This window comes from Salmo salar, chromosome 09, assembly GCF_965601325.2.
Source record: "Salmo salar chromosome 09, fSalSal1, whole genome shotgun sequence".
NCBI lineage: Eukaryota > Metazoa > Chordata > Actinopteri > Salmoniformes > Salmonidae > Salmo > Salmo salar.
This window is the reverse complement of record NC_138299.1, coordinates 46,410,001-46,430,896: the sequence shown is the minus strand read 5'-3', so window position 1 is coordinate 46,430,896 and position 20,896 is coordinate 46,410,001. Positions and strand designations below refer to the sequence as shown.

The 20,896-nt window shown below is 45.6% G+C and overlaps 1 protein-coding gene across 5 annotated transcripts in view; it reads left to right on the top strand.

Moving 5' to 3' along the window:
* LOC106611408 (uncharacterized) overlaps positions 1-20,896 on the top strand; it is a 63,253-nt gene that overhangs the window by 19,198 nt on the left and 23,159 nt on the right. For 4 of the 5 annotated variants that reach the window (XM_082955805.1, XM_082955802.1, XM_082955803.1 and 1 more), the window contains exons 2-3: positions 11,509-11,616; positions 18,785-18,921. In XM_082955805.1, coding sequence (XP_082811931.1) covers positions 11,509-11,616; positions 18,785-18,921 — 245 coding nt within the window. Of the gene's footprint in view, positions 1-1,524; positions 1,786-11,508; positions 11,617-18,784; positions 18,922-20,896 lie in introns of those variants that run through there. The other variant, XM_082955804.1, reaches the window with a different exon arrangement.

Here is a 20,896-nt window from a genome sequence, read left to right as displayed (position 1 = left end):
TAATGATGCTAACTCCTATGGCACTAATAATGATGATGCTACTGATGCTAATTCCTATGACACTAATAATGATGATGCTACTGATGCTAACTCCTATGGCACTAATAATGATGATGCTACTGATGCTAATTCCTATGGCACTAATAATGATGATGCTACTGATGCTAACTCCTATGGCACTAATAATGATGATGCTACTGATGCTAACCCCTATGGCACTAATAATGATGATGCTACTGATGCTAACTCCTATGGCACTAATAATGAGGATGCTAATGATGCTAACTCCTATGGCACTAATAATGATGATGCTACTGATGCTAATTCCTATGGCACCAATAATGATGATGCTACTGATGCTAACTCCTATGGCACTAATAATGAGGATGCTAATGATGCTAGAGTCCTAGTAATGAAGATGATATTAACGCTACCGTTTTTGTCTTCATTGATGTCGCTACTAGTGATAAAGCTACTGATAACTACAGGGTCATAATATAACATTTTATTGTAGATTATTGCATGCGTGACATTTCTGTAGTTTCTGTAATAAAAATGACTTTAGCCTCGTCCCAGTAAATTAACACATTTGTAACATGACTAAATGATACTAGCCTCGTCCCAGTAAATGAACACATTTATAACATGATTAAAACTGGTGTCCTAGTTACACTACTGTAACTGGCACAAGCTTGGCTGGAGGTGTGTGTGTGTGTGTGTGTGTGTGTGTGTGTGTGTGTGTGTGTGTGTGTGTGTGTGTGTGTGTGTGTGTGTGTGTGTGTGTGTGTGTGTGTGTGTGTGTGTATAATGCAGTATCTTAGGATGACCTTGATCACTGGAGCTCTACACACACAACAAAAAAAACATACTGGACTCCTGCCAACACTGCAGTGTGTGTGTGTACACATACATGTGCTTCCGAACATGTGTCTGTGTGTTTGTGTGTGTGTGTAGTCTGAGCAGAATCAAAAAGGTTGCCAGATGTCCCTACCAGGACTGATACTGTGGTGGATTCAGATCTGCTCTATTTGTGTGTGTGTGTGTGTGTGTGTGTGTGTGTGTGTGTGTGTGTGTGTGTGTGTGTGTGTGTGTGTGTGTGTGTGTGTGTGTGTGTGTGTGTGTGTGTGTGTGTGTGTGTGTGTGTGTGTGTGTGTGTGTGTGTGTGTGTGTGGTCACTATGGTGATGAGACAAGCTGCCGGTTTGGATGAAAGATCCATCACTGGGAGGGAAGGGCATTGTGGAGTTTCACTATTATGGGTGCGGATAGGGAGGGTAGAATGGGTGGGGAAGGGAGAAGGTAGGGAGGGGAAAGGAGTGGAGGAGGAGGAGAAGAGAGGGAGCGTTAATATGTATATTAATATGAGTAGTAGGCTGTCTGTAAAACTGAGTTTCAAAAGCACCTAGTTTATAACTGCTGTACTCCACTATGACACAAAAGGTGTGTGCGTCTGGAAGGGGCGAAGTTGCCTGCATTTCTCACTGAAAGCGGAGGGAGGGAGTGAGGGACGGAGGGAGGGACGGAGGGAGGGAGGGAGTGAGGGAGGAGAAGAGTGGTGCAGTGTGAGTCGTGTGGCAGTGCTTTGCCTCGATCTCTTCACAGCACATCCTCCTCTCTCCTCCTCCTCTTTTTTTCTTGACACACCTCTAATATAGGAGCTACCGGGATTCGTTTTTATCCATCGCTGGAGTGGGATAACACACACATCACACCTCAGCCTCAGTCATGGTGTTCATCAGCTTGGCTCTCAAATCTGTCCTGAAGTACTTCAACAGGAACAACAGCGGTAAGACACTGTACGACTATTCTGTGACAGGGGTGTGTTAGGGGGTTTGTCTCTGTGAGCAGGCCGATCGCTCAAGAGTGACTTCGAAATTGGACGTCTATCCATGTCCTGAGGACGTCAGATAACGCCTTCTAGACTGGCCACTAGAAACTTGGGTGTAATCCCCAACTAGCTCACACAGTCTCACCAGATCAGAATTAGACATTCTTCCATTTTTCTCAAACGGCAAATTTTTTTAAGTTCGTTTTTAAGGTTTAAGTTTAGGCATTAATTCCAAATTCTTAAATTCAGGCATTAACTCCGGATGATTTAGGTTTGGGATTGACTTAAAACAAAAACATCAAAAACAACTTTCTACCGCTGGGTTCAAACATGACACCCTTAAGGTTAAGCATCATCTCAGAATGGTTAAGATAAGGGTTAAGGTTTTGAATAGGCTTAAAACTCATCTAAAAGAAACCCCGCTCTATCGCTGGATTCAAACATGACAACCTTTTGCACCAGTGGCAGCGCTAACTGATGCCCCTAGTGTCCGGTTTCCACGATGGACGTCACACATGGATGGACGTCGAAAATTGACTTGTATCACTGGTGTCCTGGCTGGTTGACTGTTTGATCCCAGTGTTAGTCATTTGTATTTATTTATTTATTTATTTTTCCTATCCCAAACGTTAACCCTTCGTAATGAGTTCCTAAACGTAATATTTTACCCTATCAAAAACCTTAATCCATCAAAATGACTTCCTAAATGTAATATTTTACCCTGTGACGTTTGGAGCAACTTTTGAAAATGTGACGTTTAGATGAATGTGAATCAATCATCTAATTCTGCAGTGAGACTGTGAGACCTAATTAGTGTGAGACTGTTAGACCTAATTAGTGTGAGACTGTTAGACCTAATTAGTGTGAGACTGTGAGACCTAATTAGTGTGAGACTGTGAGAGATGAGAAAACGTGTGTGAGGAGGGAGTGAGATGTGTCTGAATCTGAATTACTCAACTTCAGATTCCGAGGCTTGTGTTTGAAGTGACCTCGATGGTCCAGAGGAGCTCCAGGACAACATGCAAAGAAGATACTGGAGATGTGTGAGAGAGTGTGTGTGCATGCATCCATGTGTGTGTGCGTGAGTGTGCATGCGTACGTGCGTGAATATAGACATGCATGCACGTGTGTGAATGAAGCTGTATGCACACGTCCCCAACACTCAGTGCAGTGTTTCTCCTAGGTCACCTTGACTAGTGTTGAGAGGAGAGAGGAGAGGGCGAAACAGAAGTGTGTGTGTGTGTGTGTGTGTGTGTGTGTGTGTGTGTGTGTGTGTGTGTGTGTGTGTGTGTGTGTGTGTGTGTGTGTGTGTGTGTGTGTGTGTGTGTTAGAGGTGTTTCATTCTAAGGAGTTTTTTCACACGCCAGGTCATGGATATATTACGCAGCCAGCTCACCTCCCCTCCCTCCCCTTCTTCAACCCCTCCCTCCCTCCCCAGCCAAGTCCCCTCCCTCCCTCCCCAGCCAAGTCACCTCCCTCCCTCCCTCCCCAGCCAAGTCACCTCCCTCCCTCCCTCCCTACCCAGCCAGGTCACCTCCCTCCCTCCCTCCCCCTCCCTCCCTCCCTCCCTCCCTCCCTCCCTCCCTCCCTCCCTCCCTCCCTCCCTCCCTCCCTCCCTCCCTCCCTCCCCTCCCTCTACAGCCAGGTCACCTCCCCTCTCTCCCCTCCCTCCCTCCCTCCCTCCCTCCCTCCCTCCCTCCCTCCCTCCCTCCCTCCCTCCCTCCCTCCCTCCCTCCCTCCCTCCCCAGCCAGCTCACCTCCCCTCCCTCCCCTTCCTCAATCTATCCCTCCCTCCCCAGCCAGGTCACCTCCCTCCCTCCCTCCCTCCCTCCCTCCCTCCCTCCCTCCCTCCCTCCCTCCCTCCCTCCCTCCCTCCCTCCCTCCCCAGCCAAGTCACCTCCCTCCCTCCCTCCCTCCCTCCCTCCCTCCCTCCCTCCCTCCCTCCCTCCCTCCCTCCCTCCCTACCCAGCCAGGTCACCTCCCTCCCTCCCTCCCTCCCTCCCTCCCTCCCTCCCTCCCTCCCTCCCTCCCTCCCTCCCTCCCTCCCTCCCTCCCTCCCTCCCTCCCTCCCTCCCTCCCCAGCCAGCTCACCTCCCCTCCCTCCCTCAATCTATCCCTCCCTCCCCAACCAGGTCACCTCCCCTCCCTCCCCTTCTTCAATCCCTCCCTCCCTCCCTCCCTCCCTCCCTCCCTCCCTCCCTCCCTCCCTCCCTCCCTCCCTCCCTCCCTCCCTCCCTCCCTCCCCTCCATCCCTCCCCTGGGGTCCAAACACATTAAGACACTTACATCACACATAAAACAAAACAAAAAACAGTACATCATATAACATTGTTACACCGCTACATATATATGTAACAGTACTCTTCTTGCGTTGTGAACAATCATCAACACGAACTCCAACTTGTAACACCAGTCTTGGAGATTTATCCTGATAGAAACAGCACAAAATAATGCAACAATTACAATACACAATATAATATCTTTAACAATGTACCTGATAGGAACAGCACAAAATCGCACGTCATGCAATGCACGGCTCACCATCCAACTCTGCACTCACGCACTGTACAACATATACAACCCCCCCACCAGACACAGTAAGTTGCTAGCTAGTATTAGCTGGAATTCTCTACAACAAAATGCACAACAAATATGCACCAACGAAAACACTGCATCTTATGTGTGATGCTCTAATAACATTTGAAAACAAATGTTTTTAAATTGTACATTTAAATCATCACTTGGGAGTATAAAAATCACTTTTGACGTACAGTGCTTCGCAAACTAACAACTTACTGCTGGTTTGGTGCTTGTTCACTGGGATGATTCTAACTGAAACATCCTCCCTCGTAAGCAAGCTACGCAAACCAGCCATTAAGATGCCTTGTTGAGTAGGTGAAGGCAAGACAAAACTAAAACCAAAAACCCATTGTCTTTAACAATAAAGTGGCAAGGGTATTCATCTACAATAAAAAAAATTGTATTGTCACCATACAACAATATTACAATGTACATGTGTGTGGAATGCGTGTTCTTGTGTGTGTGTGTGTGTGTATGCGTGTTCTAGTGTGTGTGTGGGTGTGTGTGTATGCGTGTGTCTGTACCTGTGTGTGAGGGGAGGACCATCTTCCTCAGTGAATTTCATAAAAATTGAAATGGTAAAATATTAAAAAAGTAATCCTTTTTAGATAAAACTATACTAAATATAATCACATGTCACCAAAACACATTATTTTGCAAAGAAGGTCTACAGTAGTCTCAACAGCACTCTGTAGGGTAGCACCATGGAGTAGCCGGAGGACAGCTAGTTTCCATCCTCCTCTGGGTACATTGACTTCAATACAAAACCTAGGAGGCTCATGGTTCTCACCCCTTTCCATAGACTTACACAGTAATTATGACAACTTACGGAGGACATCCTCCAACCTATCAGAGCTATTGTAGCATGGACTGACATGTTGTCTACCCAATCAAAGGATCAGATAATTAATCTAGTACTGCATAAAGCATAAGCTACAGCTAGCTAGCACTGCAGTGTATACAATGTGGTGAGTGGTTGACTCAAAGAAAGAGAAAGACAATAGTTGAACAATTTTAAACAAACTAATTTCTTCTGAAATGAAAGAAGGAAGAGAGAAATAGAGAGAGATTTCAGCATTTTTTTCTTCACTTTCAGTTTCACTTACTTAGCTAGCAAATGCAGCCAGCTAGTTTAGCCTACTGAAATACCTTCTCAAACAGAGGGATGCTATGTTAGCTAGCTGACTATGACTAAACAACACAACACTGGAACACTTCCAAGACAAAGTAAGCTTTAGGTATTACTCATGTATTGCCACCGGGGCCCACCGATGTAACTGCTTACTGACTGTACACTGTAACGTTACTGCATGATTGTACATTTACATTTTACATTTAAGTCATTTAGCAGACGCTCTTATCCAGAGCGACTTACAAATTGGTGCATTCACCTTAAATATCCAGTGGAACAACCACTTTACAATAGTGCATCTAAATCTTTTAAGGGGGGGGTTAGAAGGATTACTTTATCCTATCCCAGGTATTCCTTGAAGAGGTGGGGTTTCAGGTGTCTCCGGAAGGTGGTGATTGTCTCCGCTGTCCTGGCGTCGTGAGGGAGCTTGTTCCACCATTGGGGAGCCAGAGCAGCGAACAGTTTTGACTGGGCTGAGCGGGAACTGTGCTTCCTCAGAGGTAGGGAGGCGAGCAGGCCAGAGGTGGATGAACGGAGTGCCCTTGTTTGGGTGTAGGGCCTGATCAGAGCCTGAAGGTACGGAGGTGCCGTTCCCCTCACAGCTCCGTAGGCAAGCACCATGGTCTTGTAGCGGATGCGAGCTTCGACTGGAAGCCAGTGGAGAGAGCGGAGGAGCGGGGTGACGTGAGAGAACTTGGGAAGGTTGAACACCAGACGGGCTGCGGCGTTCTGGATGAGTTGTAGGGGTTTAATGGCACAGGCAGGGAGCCCAGCCAACAGCGAGTTGCAATAATCCAGACGGGAGATGACAAGTGCCTGGATTAGGACCTGCGCCGCATCCTGTGTGAGGCAGGGTCGTACTCTGCGAATGTTGTAGAGCATGAACCTACAGGATCGGGTCACCGCCTTGATGTTGGTGGAGAACGACAGGGTGTTGTCCAGGGTCACGCCAAGGCTCTTAGCGCTCTGGGAGGAGGACACAGGGGAGTTGTCAACCGTGATGGCGAGATCATGGAACGGGCAGTCCTTCCCCGGGAGGAAGAGCAGCTCCGTCTTGCCGAGGTTCAGCTTGAGGTGGTGATCCGTCATCCACACTGACATGTCTGCCAGACATGCAGAGATGCGATTCGCCACCTGGTTGTCAGAAGGGGGAAAGGAGAAGATGAATTGTGTGTCATCTGCATAGCAAAGATATGAGAGACCATGTGAGGATATGACAGAGCCAAGTGACTTGGTGTATAGCGAGAATAGGAGTGGGCCAAGAACAGAGCCCTGGGGGACACCAGTGGTGAGAGCACGTGGTGCGGAGACAGATTCTCGCCACGCCACCTGGTAGGAGCGACCTGTCAGGTAGGACGCAATCCAAGCGTGGGCGGCGCCGGAGATGCCCAGCTCGGAGAGGGTGGAGAGGAGGATCTGATGGTTCACGGTATCAAAGGCAGCAGATAGGTCTAGAAGGATGAGAGCAGAGGAGAGAGAGTTAGCTTTAGCAGTGCGGAGAGCCTCCGTGACACAGAGAAGAGCAGTCTCAGTTGAATGCCCAGTCTTGAAACCTGACTGATTAGGATCAAGAAGGTCATTCTGAGAGAGATAGCAAGAGAGCTGGCCAAGGACGGCACGTTCAAGAGTTTTGGAGAGAAAGGAAAGAAGGGATACTGGTCTGTAGTTGTTGACATCGGAGGGATCGAGTGTAGGTTTTTTCAGAAGGGGTGCAACTCTCGCTCTCTTGAAGACGGAAGGGACGTAGCCAGCGGTCAAGGATGAGTTGATGAGCGAGGTGAGGTAGGGGAGAAGGTCTCCGGAAATGGTCTGGAGAAGAGAGGAGGGGATAGGGTCAAGTGGGCAGGTTGTTGGGCGGCCGGCCGTCACAAGACGCGAGATTTCATCTGGAGAGAGAGGGGAGAAAGAGGTCAAAGCACAGGGTAGGGCAGTGTGAGCAGGACCAGCAGTGTCGTTTGACTTAGCAAACGAGAATCGGATGTCGTCAACCTTCTTTTCAAAATGGTTGACGAAGTCATCCGCAGAGAGGGAGGAGGGGGGGGGGGAGGGGGAGGAGGATTCAGGAGGGAGGAGAAGGTAGCAAAGAGCTTCCTAGGGTTAGAGGCAGATGCTTGGAGTTTAGAGTGGTAGAAAGTGGCTTTAGCAGCAGAGACAGAAGAGGAAAATGTAGAGAGGAGGGAGTGAAAGGATGCCAGGTCCGCAGGGAGGCGAGTTTTCCTCCATTTCCGCTCGGCTGCCCGGAGCCCTGTTCTGTGAGCTCGCAGTGAGTCGTCGAGCCACGGAGCAGGAGGGGAGGACCGAGCCGGCCTGGAGGATAGGGGACAGAGGAAATCAAAGGATGCAGAGAGGGAGGAGAGGAGGGTTGAGGAGGCAGAATCAGGAGATAGGTTGGAGAAGGTTTGAGCAGAGGGAAGAGATGATAGGATGGAAGAGGAGAGAGTAGCGGGAGAGAGAGAGCGAAGGTTGGGACGGCGCAATACCATCCGAGTAGGGGCAGAGTGAGAAGTGTTGGATGAGAGCGAGAGGGAAAAGGATACAAGGTAGTGGTCGGAGACTTGGAGGGGAGTTGCAATGAGATTAGTGGAAGAACAGCATCTATTAAAGATGAGGTCAAGCGTATTGCCTGCCTTGTGAGTAGGGGGGGAAGGTGAGAGGGTGAGGTCGAAAGAGGAGAGGAGTGGAAAGAAGGAGGCAGAGAGGAATGAGTCGAAGGTAGACGTGGGGAGGTTAAAGTCACCCAGAACTGTGAGAGGTGAGCCATCCTCAGGAAAGGAACTTATCAAGGCGTCAAGCTCATTGATGAACTCTCCAAGGGAACCTGGAGGGCGATAAATGATAAGGATGTTAAGCTTGAAAGGGCTGGTAACTGTGACAGCATGGAATTCAAATGAGGAGATAGACAGATGGGTCAGGGGAGAAAGAGAGAATGTCCACTTGGGAGAGATGAGGATTCCAGTGCCACCACCCCGCTGGCTCGATGCTCTAGGGGTATGCGAGAACACGTAGTCAGACGAGGAGAGAGCAGTAGGAGTAGCAGTGTTATCTGTGGTAATCCATGTTTCCGTCAGCGCCAGGAAGTCTAGAGACTGGAGGGTAGCATAGGCTGAGATGAACTCAGCCTTGTTGGCCGCAGACCGGCAGTTCCAGAGGCTGCCGGAGACCTGGAACTCCACGTGGGTCGTGCACGCTGGGACCACCAGGTTAGAGTGGCAGCGGCCACGCGGTGTGGAGCGTTTGTATGGCCTGTGCAGAGGAGAGAGAACAGGGATAGACAGACACATAGCAGACAAGCTACAGAAGAGGCTACGCTAATGCAAAGGAGATTGGAATGACAAGTGGACTACACGTCTCGAATGTTCAGGAAGTTAAGCTTACGTTGCAAAAATCTTATTGACTAATTGTAGTGGGTTTACTAACGCGTTAGTTCTATTAGCTATGCTGACTATGACGTTACTTTAGCTAATATGGGGACAACGATGTAGGCTGTGTGTAACGGTTTTGCTTGGAACGTTTTTTTTTCACCTGGTCACATACAGCTGATGTGTTGTGCATTGAAGTCCACAAGCGAAGGGAAAAGGTGAAAGGAGGAAAGTGCATAACGTAGATGCCAGAAGGAATAAAACATGGCTGCTATGAAAGTGAACTGTGTTTACGTGTGATCAGGGGTGTATTCATTCCGTCGGATTCTGTTGAAAAAAATATTCTTAAATGGAAGCAAACGGAACAAAACAGGGGATAAACATACCTGAATTTGTCCAATAGAAACTCTCGTTTGCAACTGCTGGACTAATGATTACACCCTATATCAGCAAGATGCAGGCAAGAGTTTGCAAGGCGGTATTAAATGTCATTGTCTGTCACCTCAAATTTGTCTCTCGACCTGTGTGCACCTACAGTACATTGCAAGCTTTCATTCATAGTCTAGGTTGTAGCAACCTCATGATGGGTACAGGGAAATTTGAGTATCATGTAGTAGCCTAAACCTATCACTGTTACATTGAACTGGGTGAATGGAATAGGAATGACAGTCATCCAATATGCTGTAATAGAAATAAGGCTATGCTCATGAAAAAAAAAATGAAAAAATCCCTGATCTGAAACGGCACTGGTGAGTGTGTGCCTGTGTCTCTTCACAGTCCCCGTTGTTCCATAAGATGTATTTTTATCTGTATTTTAAATCTAATTTTACTGCTTGCATCAGTTACTTGATGTGGAATAGAGATCTATGTAGTCATGGCAAGTCCCGTGTGGCTCAGTTGGTAGAGCATGGTGTTTGCAACGCCAGGGATGTGGGTTCGATTCCTACGGAGTATGGGGGAAAAAAAAGCATGAAATGTATGTATTCACTACTGTAAGTCACTCTGGATAAGAGCGTCTGCTAAATGACTAAAATGTAAAATGTAATGGCTTTATGTAGTACTGTGCGCCTCCCATAGTCTGTTCTGGACTTGGGGACTGTGATGAAACCTCTGGTGGCATGTCTTGTGGGGTATCCATGGGTGTCTGAACTAGACACCTCTAGTGCATTCAACATGTCAACACTTCAAAAACAGGTAGTGATCAAGTCAATCTCTCCTCCACTTTGAGCCAGGAGAGATTTACATGCATATTATTAATATTAGCTTTCTGTGTACATTTCGCTACACTCGCATTAACATCTGCTAACGATGCTTATGTGACCAATAAACTTTGATTTGATTTGATTTGATTTAAGGGCCAGCCGTGCTGCCCTGTTCTCAGCCAATTGTAATTTTCCGAGGTCCCTCTTTTCTGGCGCCTGACCACACGACTGAACAGTAGTCCAGGTGTGACAAAACTAGGGCCTGTAGGATCAGCCTTGTTGATAGTGTTGTTAAAAAGGCAGAGCAGCGCTTTATTATGGACAGACTTCTGCCCATCTTAGCTTCTGTTGTATCAACCTGTTTTGATCATGACAGTTTACAATCCAGTGTTACTCCAAGCAGTTTAGTCACCTCAACTTGCTCAAGTTCCACATGATTTATTACAAGATTTAATTGAGGTTTAGGGTTTAGTGAATGATTTGTCCTAAATACGATGCTTTTAGTTTTAGAAATATTTAGGACTAACTTATTCCTTGCCACCCACTCTGAAACGAACTGCAGCTCTTTGTTAAGTGCTGCAGTGATTTCAGTCACTGTAGTAGCTGACGTGTATAGTGTTGAGTCATCAGCACACATAGACACCCTGGCTTTACGTGAGACTGTGAGAGCTTGTTGATATTACAGGGGTAGATAATTGACTGATGGATATTTAGGCTGTATGTTCCCTTTCTCTCTACTGTGGTCACAAGACCACACACCCACCCACCCACACACACACACACACCCACCCATCCACCCACACACACACGGACACGTTCACACACACACACACACACACACACACACACACACACACACACACACACACACACACACACACACACACACACACATACACAAGACCACCCACACACAACGGTATTATTTGTAATTTGGGAGGAAATCTGTGTGTGTGTGTGTGTGCTTGCCTGTGTCTGTGTTGTAATGAATGAAAATAAATATCTCTCTTTCTCTCTCTTTTTTCCATCTGTCTCCTTCTACCTCTCTGTCTCTCTCTCTCTCCTTTGTCTCTATCTCTCTCTCTGTCTCCTTCTACCTCTCTGTCTCTCGCTCTCCTTTGTCTCTCTCTCTTTCTGTCTCCCTCTACCTCTCTGTCTCTCTCTCCCTCTCTGTTTATCTCTCTCCCTCGCTGTCTCTCTCTGTCTCCCTCTGTCTCCCTACCTCTCTGTCTCTCTCTCTCCCTCTGTCTGTCTCTGTCTCCCTCTGTCCCCCTCTATCTCTCTGTCTCTCTCTCTCCCTCTGTCTCTCTCTGTCCCCCTCTATCTCTCTGTCTCCCTCTCTGTCTCCCTCTCTTTCTTTCTCTCTCTCTCTCTCTCTCTCTCTCTCTCTCTCTGTCTCTCTCTCTAGCTGTCAGACAGGACGAGGACAAAAAGTGGTCGGTACACTACACTTCCCAGAAGCCTCAGCAGGAGACACGGCCCTCTTGTGTGGATGACCGCCGTACCGTACTCAGAGGTAAGAGGTCAGCGGTCATGTTAGACGTGATAGGTGAGGGATCTACCCACTGGTCACAGAAGTCAGTTTAACGTGTAATTTATATACAGTCGTGGCCAAAAGTTTTGAGAATGACACAAATATTAATTTTCACAAAGTCTGCTGCCTCAGTTTGTATGATGCCAATTTGCAGATACTCCAGAACGTTATAAAGAGTGATCAGATGAATTGCAATTTATTGCAAAGTCCCTCTTTGCCATGCAAATGAACTGAATCCCCCAAAAACATTTCCACTGCATTTCAGCCCTGCCACAAAAGGACCAGCTGACATCATGTCAGTGATTCTCTCGTTAACACAGGTGTGAGTGTTGATGAGGACAAGACTGGAAGCTTCAAAAGGAGGGTGGTGATTGGAATCATTGTTCTTCCTCTGTCAACCATGCTTATCTGCAAGGAAACACGTGCCGTCATCATTGCTTTGCACAAAAAGGCCTTCACAGGCAAGGATATTGCTGCCAGTAAGATTGCACCTAAATCAACCATTTATCGGATCATCAAGAACTTCAAGGAGAGCGGTTCAATTGCTGTAAAGAAGGCTTCAGGGTGCCCAAGAAAGTCCAGCAAGCGCCAGGACCGTCTCCTAAAGTTGATTCAGCTGCGGGATCGGGGCACCACCACTACAGAACTTGCTCAGGAATGGCAGCAGGCAGGTGTGAGTGCATCTGCACGCATAGTGAGGTGAAGACTTTTGGAGGATGGCCTGGTGTCAATAAGGGCAGCAAAGAAGCCACTTCTCTCCAGGAAAAACATCAGGGACAGACTGATATTCTGCAAAAGGTACAGGGATTGGACTGCTGAGGACTGAGGTAAAGTCATTTTCTCTGATGAATCCCCTTTCCAATTGTTTGGGGCATCCGGAAAAAAAGTTTGTCCGGACAAGACAAGGTGAGCGCTACCATCAGTCCTGTGTCATGCCAACAGTAAAGAATCCTGAGACCATTCATGTGTGGGGTTGCTTCTCAGCCAAGGGAGTGGGCTCACTCACAATTTTGCCTTAGAACACAGCCATGAATAAAGAATGGTACCAACACATCCTCCGAGAGCAACTTCTCCCAACCATCCAGGAACAGTTTGGTGACGAACAATGCCTTTTCCAGCATGATGGAGCACCTTGCCATAAGGCAAAAGTGATAACTAAGTGGCTCGGGGAACAAAACATCGATATTTTGGGTCCATGGCCAGGAAACTCCCCAGACCTTAATCCCATTGAGAACTTGTGGTCAATCCTCAAGATGCAGGTGGACAAACAAAACCCCACAAATTCTGACAAACTCCAAGCATTGATTATGCAAGAATGGGCTGCCATCAGTCAGGATGTGGCCCAGAAGTTAATTGACAGCATGCCAGGGCGGATTGCAGAGGTCTTGAAAAAGAAGCGTCAACACTGCAAATATTGACTCTTTGCATCAACTTCATGTAATTGTTAATAAAAGCCTTTGACACTTTTGAAACGCTTGTAATTATACTTCAGTATTCCATAGTAACATCTGACAAAAATATCTAAAGACACTGAGGCAGCAGACTTTGTGAAAATTAATATTTGTGTCTTTCTCAAAACTTTTGGCCACGGCTGTACATATATACGTAAATTCAATATGAAATCAACAGCTAATGTTATCCATCTCATTGGATTTAGGTTAGAAGTTGAGTGAAAAAAAACCCCAAATCCCTTTACTTTTGTTTTCAATATTGAATCAACAGCATCACGTTGAATGTTTTTTTGTTTGTTGTTGAAATGACGCAGAACCAACGTTGTTTCAACGTTGGACTGGTGATAGAAAACATGTTGTTAACTTCTTACATCTAGGCGTTCCGCTAAAGGAACCCCGTTCCGCCAGTGGGACACCTAGCCAACAGCCAATGGGATCGCATGGCGCGAAATACAAAAACTACTAAAATACCACAATTCAATTTTCTCAAACAATCAACTATTTTACACCATTTTAAAGATAAGACTCTCGTTAATCTAACCACATTGTCCGATTTCAAAAAGGCTTTACAGATAAAGCAAAACATTAGATTATGTTAGGAGAGTACATAGACACAAATAATCACACAGCCATTTTCCAAGCAGGGAAATATGTCACAGAAACCGAAAACACAGCTAAATTATGCACTAACCTTTGATGATCTTCATCAGATGACACTCCTAGGACATTATGTTACACAATACATGTATGTTTTGTTCGATAAAGTTCATATTTATATCCAAAAACAGCATTTTACATTGGCGCTTGATGTTCAGAAAATGTATTTCCCACCAAAAACTTCCGGTGAATTTACGAAAATACTCATCATAAACGTTGACAAAATTTCAATTTTTTTTTTAAAGAATTATAGATAGACTACTCCTTTATGCAACCGCTGTGTCAGATTTTAAAATAGCTTTACGGAGAAAGCACATTTTTCAATATTCTGAGTACATAGCTTAGCCATCACGGCTAGCTATTCAGACACCCGCCAACTTCGGGGTCACTTAAACTCAGAATTAGTATTAGAAATATTGTATTACCTTTGCTGATCTTCGTCAGAATGCACTCGCAGGACTGCTACTTCCACAACAAATGTTGTTTTTGTTCGAAATAATCCATAGTTATGTCCAAATACCTCCGTTTTGTTCGTGCGTTCAGGTCACTATCCAAAGGGTAATGCGCAAGCGCATTTCGAGACAAAAAGTCAAAATGTTCCATTACCGTACTTAGAAGCATGTCAAACGCTGTTTAAAATACATTTTTATGGTATTTTTAATGTAAAATTGCGATAATATTCCAACCGGACAATAGTGTATTCATTCAAGGAGGAAAATAAAAAACACCATGCTCACAGGAACGCGCGTATCCAATATCTTTGTCCCCAGGCAGGCCACTCAGAAACTGAGCTACTATACTCTGCCCAGAGACAGGAGACGGCTCAGTCCACTTTCTGAAGGCTTTAGACAGCCAATGGAAGCCTTAGAAAGTGCAACGTAACCCCACAGATACTGTAGTTTCGATAGAGAATCAAAAGAAGAACTACAATTCTTAGACTTTCCACTTCCTGCTTGGACTTTTCTCAGGCTTTTCCCTGCCATATGAGTTCTGTTATACTCACAGACACCATTCAAACAGTTTTAGAAACTTCAGAGTGTTTTCCATCCAAATCTACTAATAATATTCATATTCTAGTTTCTGGGCCAGAGTAGTAACCTGTTTAAATTGGGTATGTTTTTCATCCGGCCGTGAAAATACTGCCCCCTATACCACAACAGGTTAACTCCCTCTGTCTGGCTAGCCAATCAGATGGTTTTACATCTCAGAGGGGGAGTGAAGGAGGTCACTCTTCAGGAAGTAGATGTAGCTGTAGTTTATTTATATAGAGGACTAATTAGAGATTAGTCTGTTTCTATCTAGCTCATCTGGCTAGACTCTTTCAGTGTGAACACACAGATAGGGAACACATTTATCTGAGCTTTCCTTGTACAGACAAACCGATGCATTGCTTACAAATCAAATTGATATGCTGAATTAATATAATATATACATCAAATATTAAACATGTAGCTGTGTACCCCCTCTAGCACCAGGGTCAGCACACTCTCAAATGTTTTTTTTCTTTTTTTCTCAGTATTAAGTCATTTTCCACACACAGTCTGTGCCTGTATTTAGTTGTCATGCTAGTGAGGGCCGAAAATCCACTCTCACATAGGTACGTGGTTGCAAAGGGCATCAGTGTCTTAACAGCATGATTTGCCAAGGCAGGATACTCTGAGCGCAGTCCAATTCAGAAAATCAGGCAGTGGCTTCTGATTAAATGAAATCTTCACAGAACAACTTGTTGCAATTTTGATGAGGCTCTCTTGTTCAGATATCGGTAAGTGGACTGGGGCAGGGCATGAAAGGGATAACGAATCCAGTTGTTTGTGTCATCCATTTTGGGAAAGTACCTACGTAATTGCGCACCCAACTCACTCAGGTGCTTCGCTATATAACATTTGACGTTGTCCGTAAGCTTGAGTTCATTTGCACACAAAACATCATACAATGATGGAAAGACCTTTGTGTTGTCCTTGTTAATGCAGACAGAGAAGAGCTCCAACTTCTTAATCATAGCCTCAATTTTGTCCCCGCAGATTGAATATAGTTGCGGAGAGTCCCTGTAATCCTAGATTCAGATCATTCAGGTGAGAAAAAACATCACCCAGATAGGCCAGTCGTGTGAGAAACTCGTCATCATGCAAGAGGTCAGACAAGTGAAAATGATGGTCAGTAAAGAAAACTTTATGCCCCTTCTCTCAATTTAAAAAGAACGTGTCAATACTTTGTCCCTTGATAACCAGTGCACTTCTGTATGTTGTAAAAGTGTTACATGGTCCCTGCCCATGTCATTTCATTGTGCAGAAAATACAGGACGGTTCAAGGGCCTTGCTTTAACAAAGTTAACCATTTTCACTGTAGTGTCCAAAACGTCTTTCAAGCTGTCAAATCAAATCAAAGTTTATTTGTCACGTGCGTCGAATACAACAGGTTTTATTACAGTGAAATGCTTACTTACAGGCTCTAACCAATAGTGCAAAAAAGGTATTAGGTGAACAATAAGTAAGTAAAGAAATAAAAACAACAGTAAAAAGACAGTGAAAAATATAAGTAGCGAGGCTATAAAAGTAGCGAGGCTACATACAGACACCAGTTAGTCAGGCTGATTGAGGTAGTATGTACATGTAGATATGGTTAAAGTGACTATGCATATATGATGAACAGAGAGTAGCAGTAGCGTAAAAGAGGGGTTGGAGGGTGGTGGGTGGGACACAATGCAGATAGCCCTGTTAGCCAATGTACGGGAGCACTGGTTGGTCGGCCCAATTGAGGTAGTATGTACATGAATGTATAGTTGAAGTGATTATGCATATAAGATAAACAGAGAGTAGCAGCAGCGTAAAAGAGGGGTGGGGGGGGTACACAATGAAAATGGTCTGGGTAGCCATTTGATTACCTGTTCAGGAGTAAAAACGGTTGAGAAGCCTTTTTGTCCTACACTTGGCACTCCGGTTCCGCTTGCCATGCGATAGTAGAGAGAACAGTCTATGACTGGGATGGCTGGGGTCTTTGACAATTTTTAGGGCTTTCCTCTGACACCGCCTGGTGTAGAGGTCCTGGACGGCAGGCAGCTTAGCCCCAGTGATGTACTGGGCCGTACGCACAACCCTCTGTAGTGCCTTGCGGTTGAAGGCCGAGCAGTTGCCATACCAGGCAGTGATGCAACCAGTCAGGATGCTCTCGATGTTGCATCTGTAGAGCCTTCTGAGGATCTGAGAACCCATGCCAAATCTTTTTAGTTTCCTGGGGGGGGGGGGGGGGTACTGTACCCAAGTGGCGTTGGGAGCAACTGCTTGCACGCGAGTTACCACTCCACTTTGCGCCATCAGTACAGATCCCAACACAGCTTGACCACCAAAGTCCATTTGATGTCACAAAGCTGTTGTCCTGGTTTCCAGTGGTTTCCAGAAGAGGATGTCTTCCTTAATTGACCCCCCATAAACGTAACAGACATATACCAGGAACTGTGCCAGGCCCACCTCGTCTGTTGACTCATCCAGCTGTAACGCATAGAATTCACTGGCTTGTATGCGAAGCAGTAATTGTTTCAAAACATCTCCTGATTCATCGGGAAATAGTGTTGTTTGATGAAGTAATTGTCTGTATAGTTTTTTGGGCCTTTTCCCCCAGCATCTCCCAGCCATATCAGCGGCAGCAGGAAGAATTAAGTCCTCTACAATAGTATGTGGCTTGTCTGTCCTAGCCACTCGGTAGCTCACCATATAAGACGCTTTTAGGCCCTTCTTATTAATGGTATCTGTTGCTTTTATACATGTCTTAGTCCTTGTTTTTCAAATTGGCATGTTTTGTTTCTAAATGTCTAAACACAGTATAAATACATTATAGAGTGCATACATTTTTCGACTTGCCACACACACACACACACACACACACACACACACACACACACACACACACACACACACACACACACACACACACACACACACACACACACACACACACACACACACACACACACACACACACACACACACACACACACACACACACACAGCGGCATGTCCTTCACAATGTCATCTCCTTCCATGACTGTCCTTCTCTCTCTATTTCTCTCTTCTCCTTCTCTACCTTCTCCCTGCATTGCTCCTCCATCACTCCTTATCTTTCTCTCTCTTTCCTCTCCCTCCTCCTCTCTACCTCTCCTCCTCTTTTAGTCCTCTCTCTGTTGAATGTAGGTCATTTACTTTGCTCTGGTTTCTCTCTTTGGGGAGTGAATACATCACTGCCAGAGATACTCATCCATCTATCACTGCTGCTGTGTACTCATAAGCTGCTGTAAAATTGATTGTTATAGTGTGTGTGTGTGTGTGTGTGTGTGTGGTGTGTGTGTGTGTGTGTGTGTGTGTGTGTGTGTGTGTGTGTGTGTGTGTGTGTGTGTGTGTGTGTGTGTGTATGTGTTTTATCCTGATGTCAGCAGCTGCAGTGTGTGAGAGCGCAGCGGATAAGATAAGCTAATTACTGAGAGAGAGACAGAGAGAGAGAAACAGAGAGAGAGAGAAACAGAGAGAGAAACAGAGAGAGAGAAACAGAGAGAGAGAGAGAGAAACAGAGAGAGAGAAAAACAGAGAGAGAGCGACACAGAGAGAGAAAAACAGACAGAGAGAGAGACAGAGAGAGAGACAGAGAGAGAGAGAGACAGAGAGAGAGAGAGAGAGAGGAGAGAGAGAGAGGAGAGAGAGACAGAGAGAGAGAGAGAGAAACAGAGAGAGAGACAGAGAGACAGAGAGAGGAGAGAGAGAGAGAAACAGAGAGGAGAGAGAGACAGAGAGAGAGAGAGAGAGAGAGAGAGAGAGAGAGAGAGAGAGAGAGAGAGAGAGAAAAAATGTCATTGTTCCATTCCCACTGCAGCTCCTCAACACAGCAGACACAGTGCTGCAGCTAACTCTCTGAAAATGCATCTCTAATCCAAATGCTGCTCACGTATACTGAATGTGTTCAATACCAATGTCCTTCTTCATGGTCCTATATTTGATCATTAACGAGCTATCCTGTGTGTTTGTGTATGTGTGTATGCGTGTGTGTGTGTGTTCCAGAGTGCAGCAAGAAGCCAAGGAGAGTTGGGTATGGCAGTTCACAGTACTTCTCCCAAAACCCTGCCTACCTCAGCCCCAGCATATCAGAAAACAGGCTGCATGATGACAAGGGCAGGAGCGACAGACACCGGAAAAAGGTAAACACACACAAAACATGCTCACACACACACACTCACGCAAAACACACACGCACACACAAACTCTCTCTCTGGGGAAGACTTAATAAAAACTAATGATTGCAACACAACCTCATCACAACCTCATCACAACCTCATCACAACTTAATCACAACCTCATCACAACCTCATCACAACCTCATCACAACTTAATCACAACTTAATCACAACCTCATCACAACTTAATCGCAACCTCATCACAACTTAATCACAACCTCATCACAACCTCATCACAACTTAATCACAACTTAATCACAACCTCATCACAACCTCATCACAACTTAATCACAACCTCATCACAACCTCATCACAACTTAATCACAACTTAATCACAACCTCATCACAACTTAATCACAACCTCATCACAACGTTTGTTACGTTACAGCCTTATTCTAAAATGTATTAAATTATTATTTTACCTCATTAATCTACACACAATACCCCATAATGGCAAAGCAAAAACAGTTTTTGCATATTTTTTTTGCACATTTATAAACTAAATTAAAAAGATTAAATATTACATTTACATAAGTATTCAGACACTTTACTCAGTACTTTGTTGAAGCACATTTGGCAGCAATTACAGCCCTGAGTCTTCTTGGGTATGACCCTACAAGCTTGGCACACCTGTATTTGGGGAGTTTCTCCCATTCTTCTCTGCAGATCCTCTCAAGCTCTGTCAGGTTGGATGGGAAGCGTCGCTGCTCAGCTATTTTCAGGTCTCTCCAGAGATGTTTGATCGGGTTCAAGTCCGCGCTCTGGCTGGGCCACTCAAGGACATTCAGAGACTTGTCCCGAAGCCACTCTTGTGTTGTCTCGGCTGTGTGCTTAGGGTCGTTGTCCTGTTGGAAGGTGAACCTTCACCCCCAATCTGAGGTCCTGAGCACTCTGGAGCAGATTTTCATCAAGGATCTCTCTGTACTTTCCTTCGTTCATCTTTCCCTCGATCCTGACTAGTCTCCCAGTCCCTGCCGCTGAAAAACATCCCCACAGCATGATGCTGCCACTACCATGCTTCACCGTAGGGATGGTACCAGGTTTCCTCCAGACGTGATGCTTGGCATTCAGGCCAAAGAGTTCAATCTTGGTTTCATCCAGAGAATCTTGTTTCTAATGGTCTGAAAGTCCTTTAAGTGCCTGTTGGCAAACCAAGCGGGCTGTCATGTGCCTTTTACTGAGGAGTGGCTTCTATCTGGCCACTCTACCATAAAGGTCTGATTGGTGGAGTGCTGCAGAGATGGTTGTCCTTCTGGAAGTTTCTCTCATCTCCACAGAGGAACTCTGGAGTATGTCAGAGTGACCATCGGGTTTCTTGATCACCTCCCTGACCAAGGCCATTCTCCAAGGCCATTCTGGCCAGGCGGCCAGCTCTAGGAAGAGTCTTAGTGGTTCCAAACTTCTTCCATTTAAGAATGATGAAGGCCACTGTGTTCTTGAGGACCTTCAATGCTGCACACAATTTTAGGTACCCTTCCCCTGATCTGTGCCTCAATACAATGCTGTCTCTGAGCTCTAAGGACAATTCCTTCGACCTCGTGGATTGGTTTTTGCTCTGATATGCACTGTCAACTGTGGGACCTTATATAGACAGGTGTGTGCATTTCCTAATCATGTCCAATCAATTGAATTTACCACAGGTGGGCTCCAATCAAGTTCTAGAAACATCTCAAGGATGATCAATTGAAACAGGATGCACCTGAGCTTAATTTAGAGTCTTATAGCAAAGGGTCTGAATACTTATCTATATCAGGTGTTACTGTTTTTAGTTTCAACAAATGTGCAAAAAATTCTACAAACCTGTTTTTGCTCTGTCATTATGGGGTATTGTGATGTCATTATGGGGTATTGTGATGTCATTATGGGGTATTGTGATGTCATTATGGGGTATTGTGTGTAGATTGATGAGGGGGGGAAAACAACAATTTAATTGATTTTA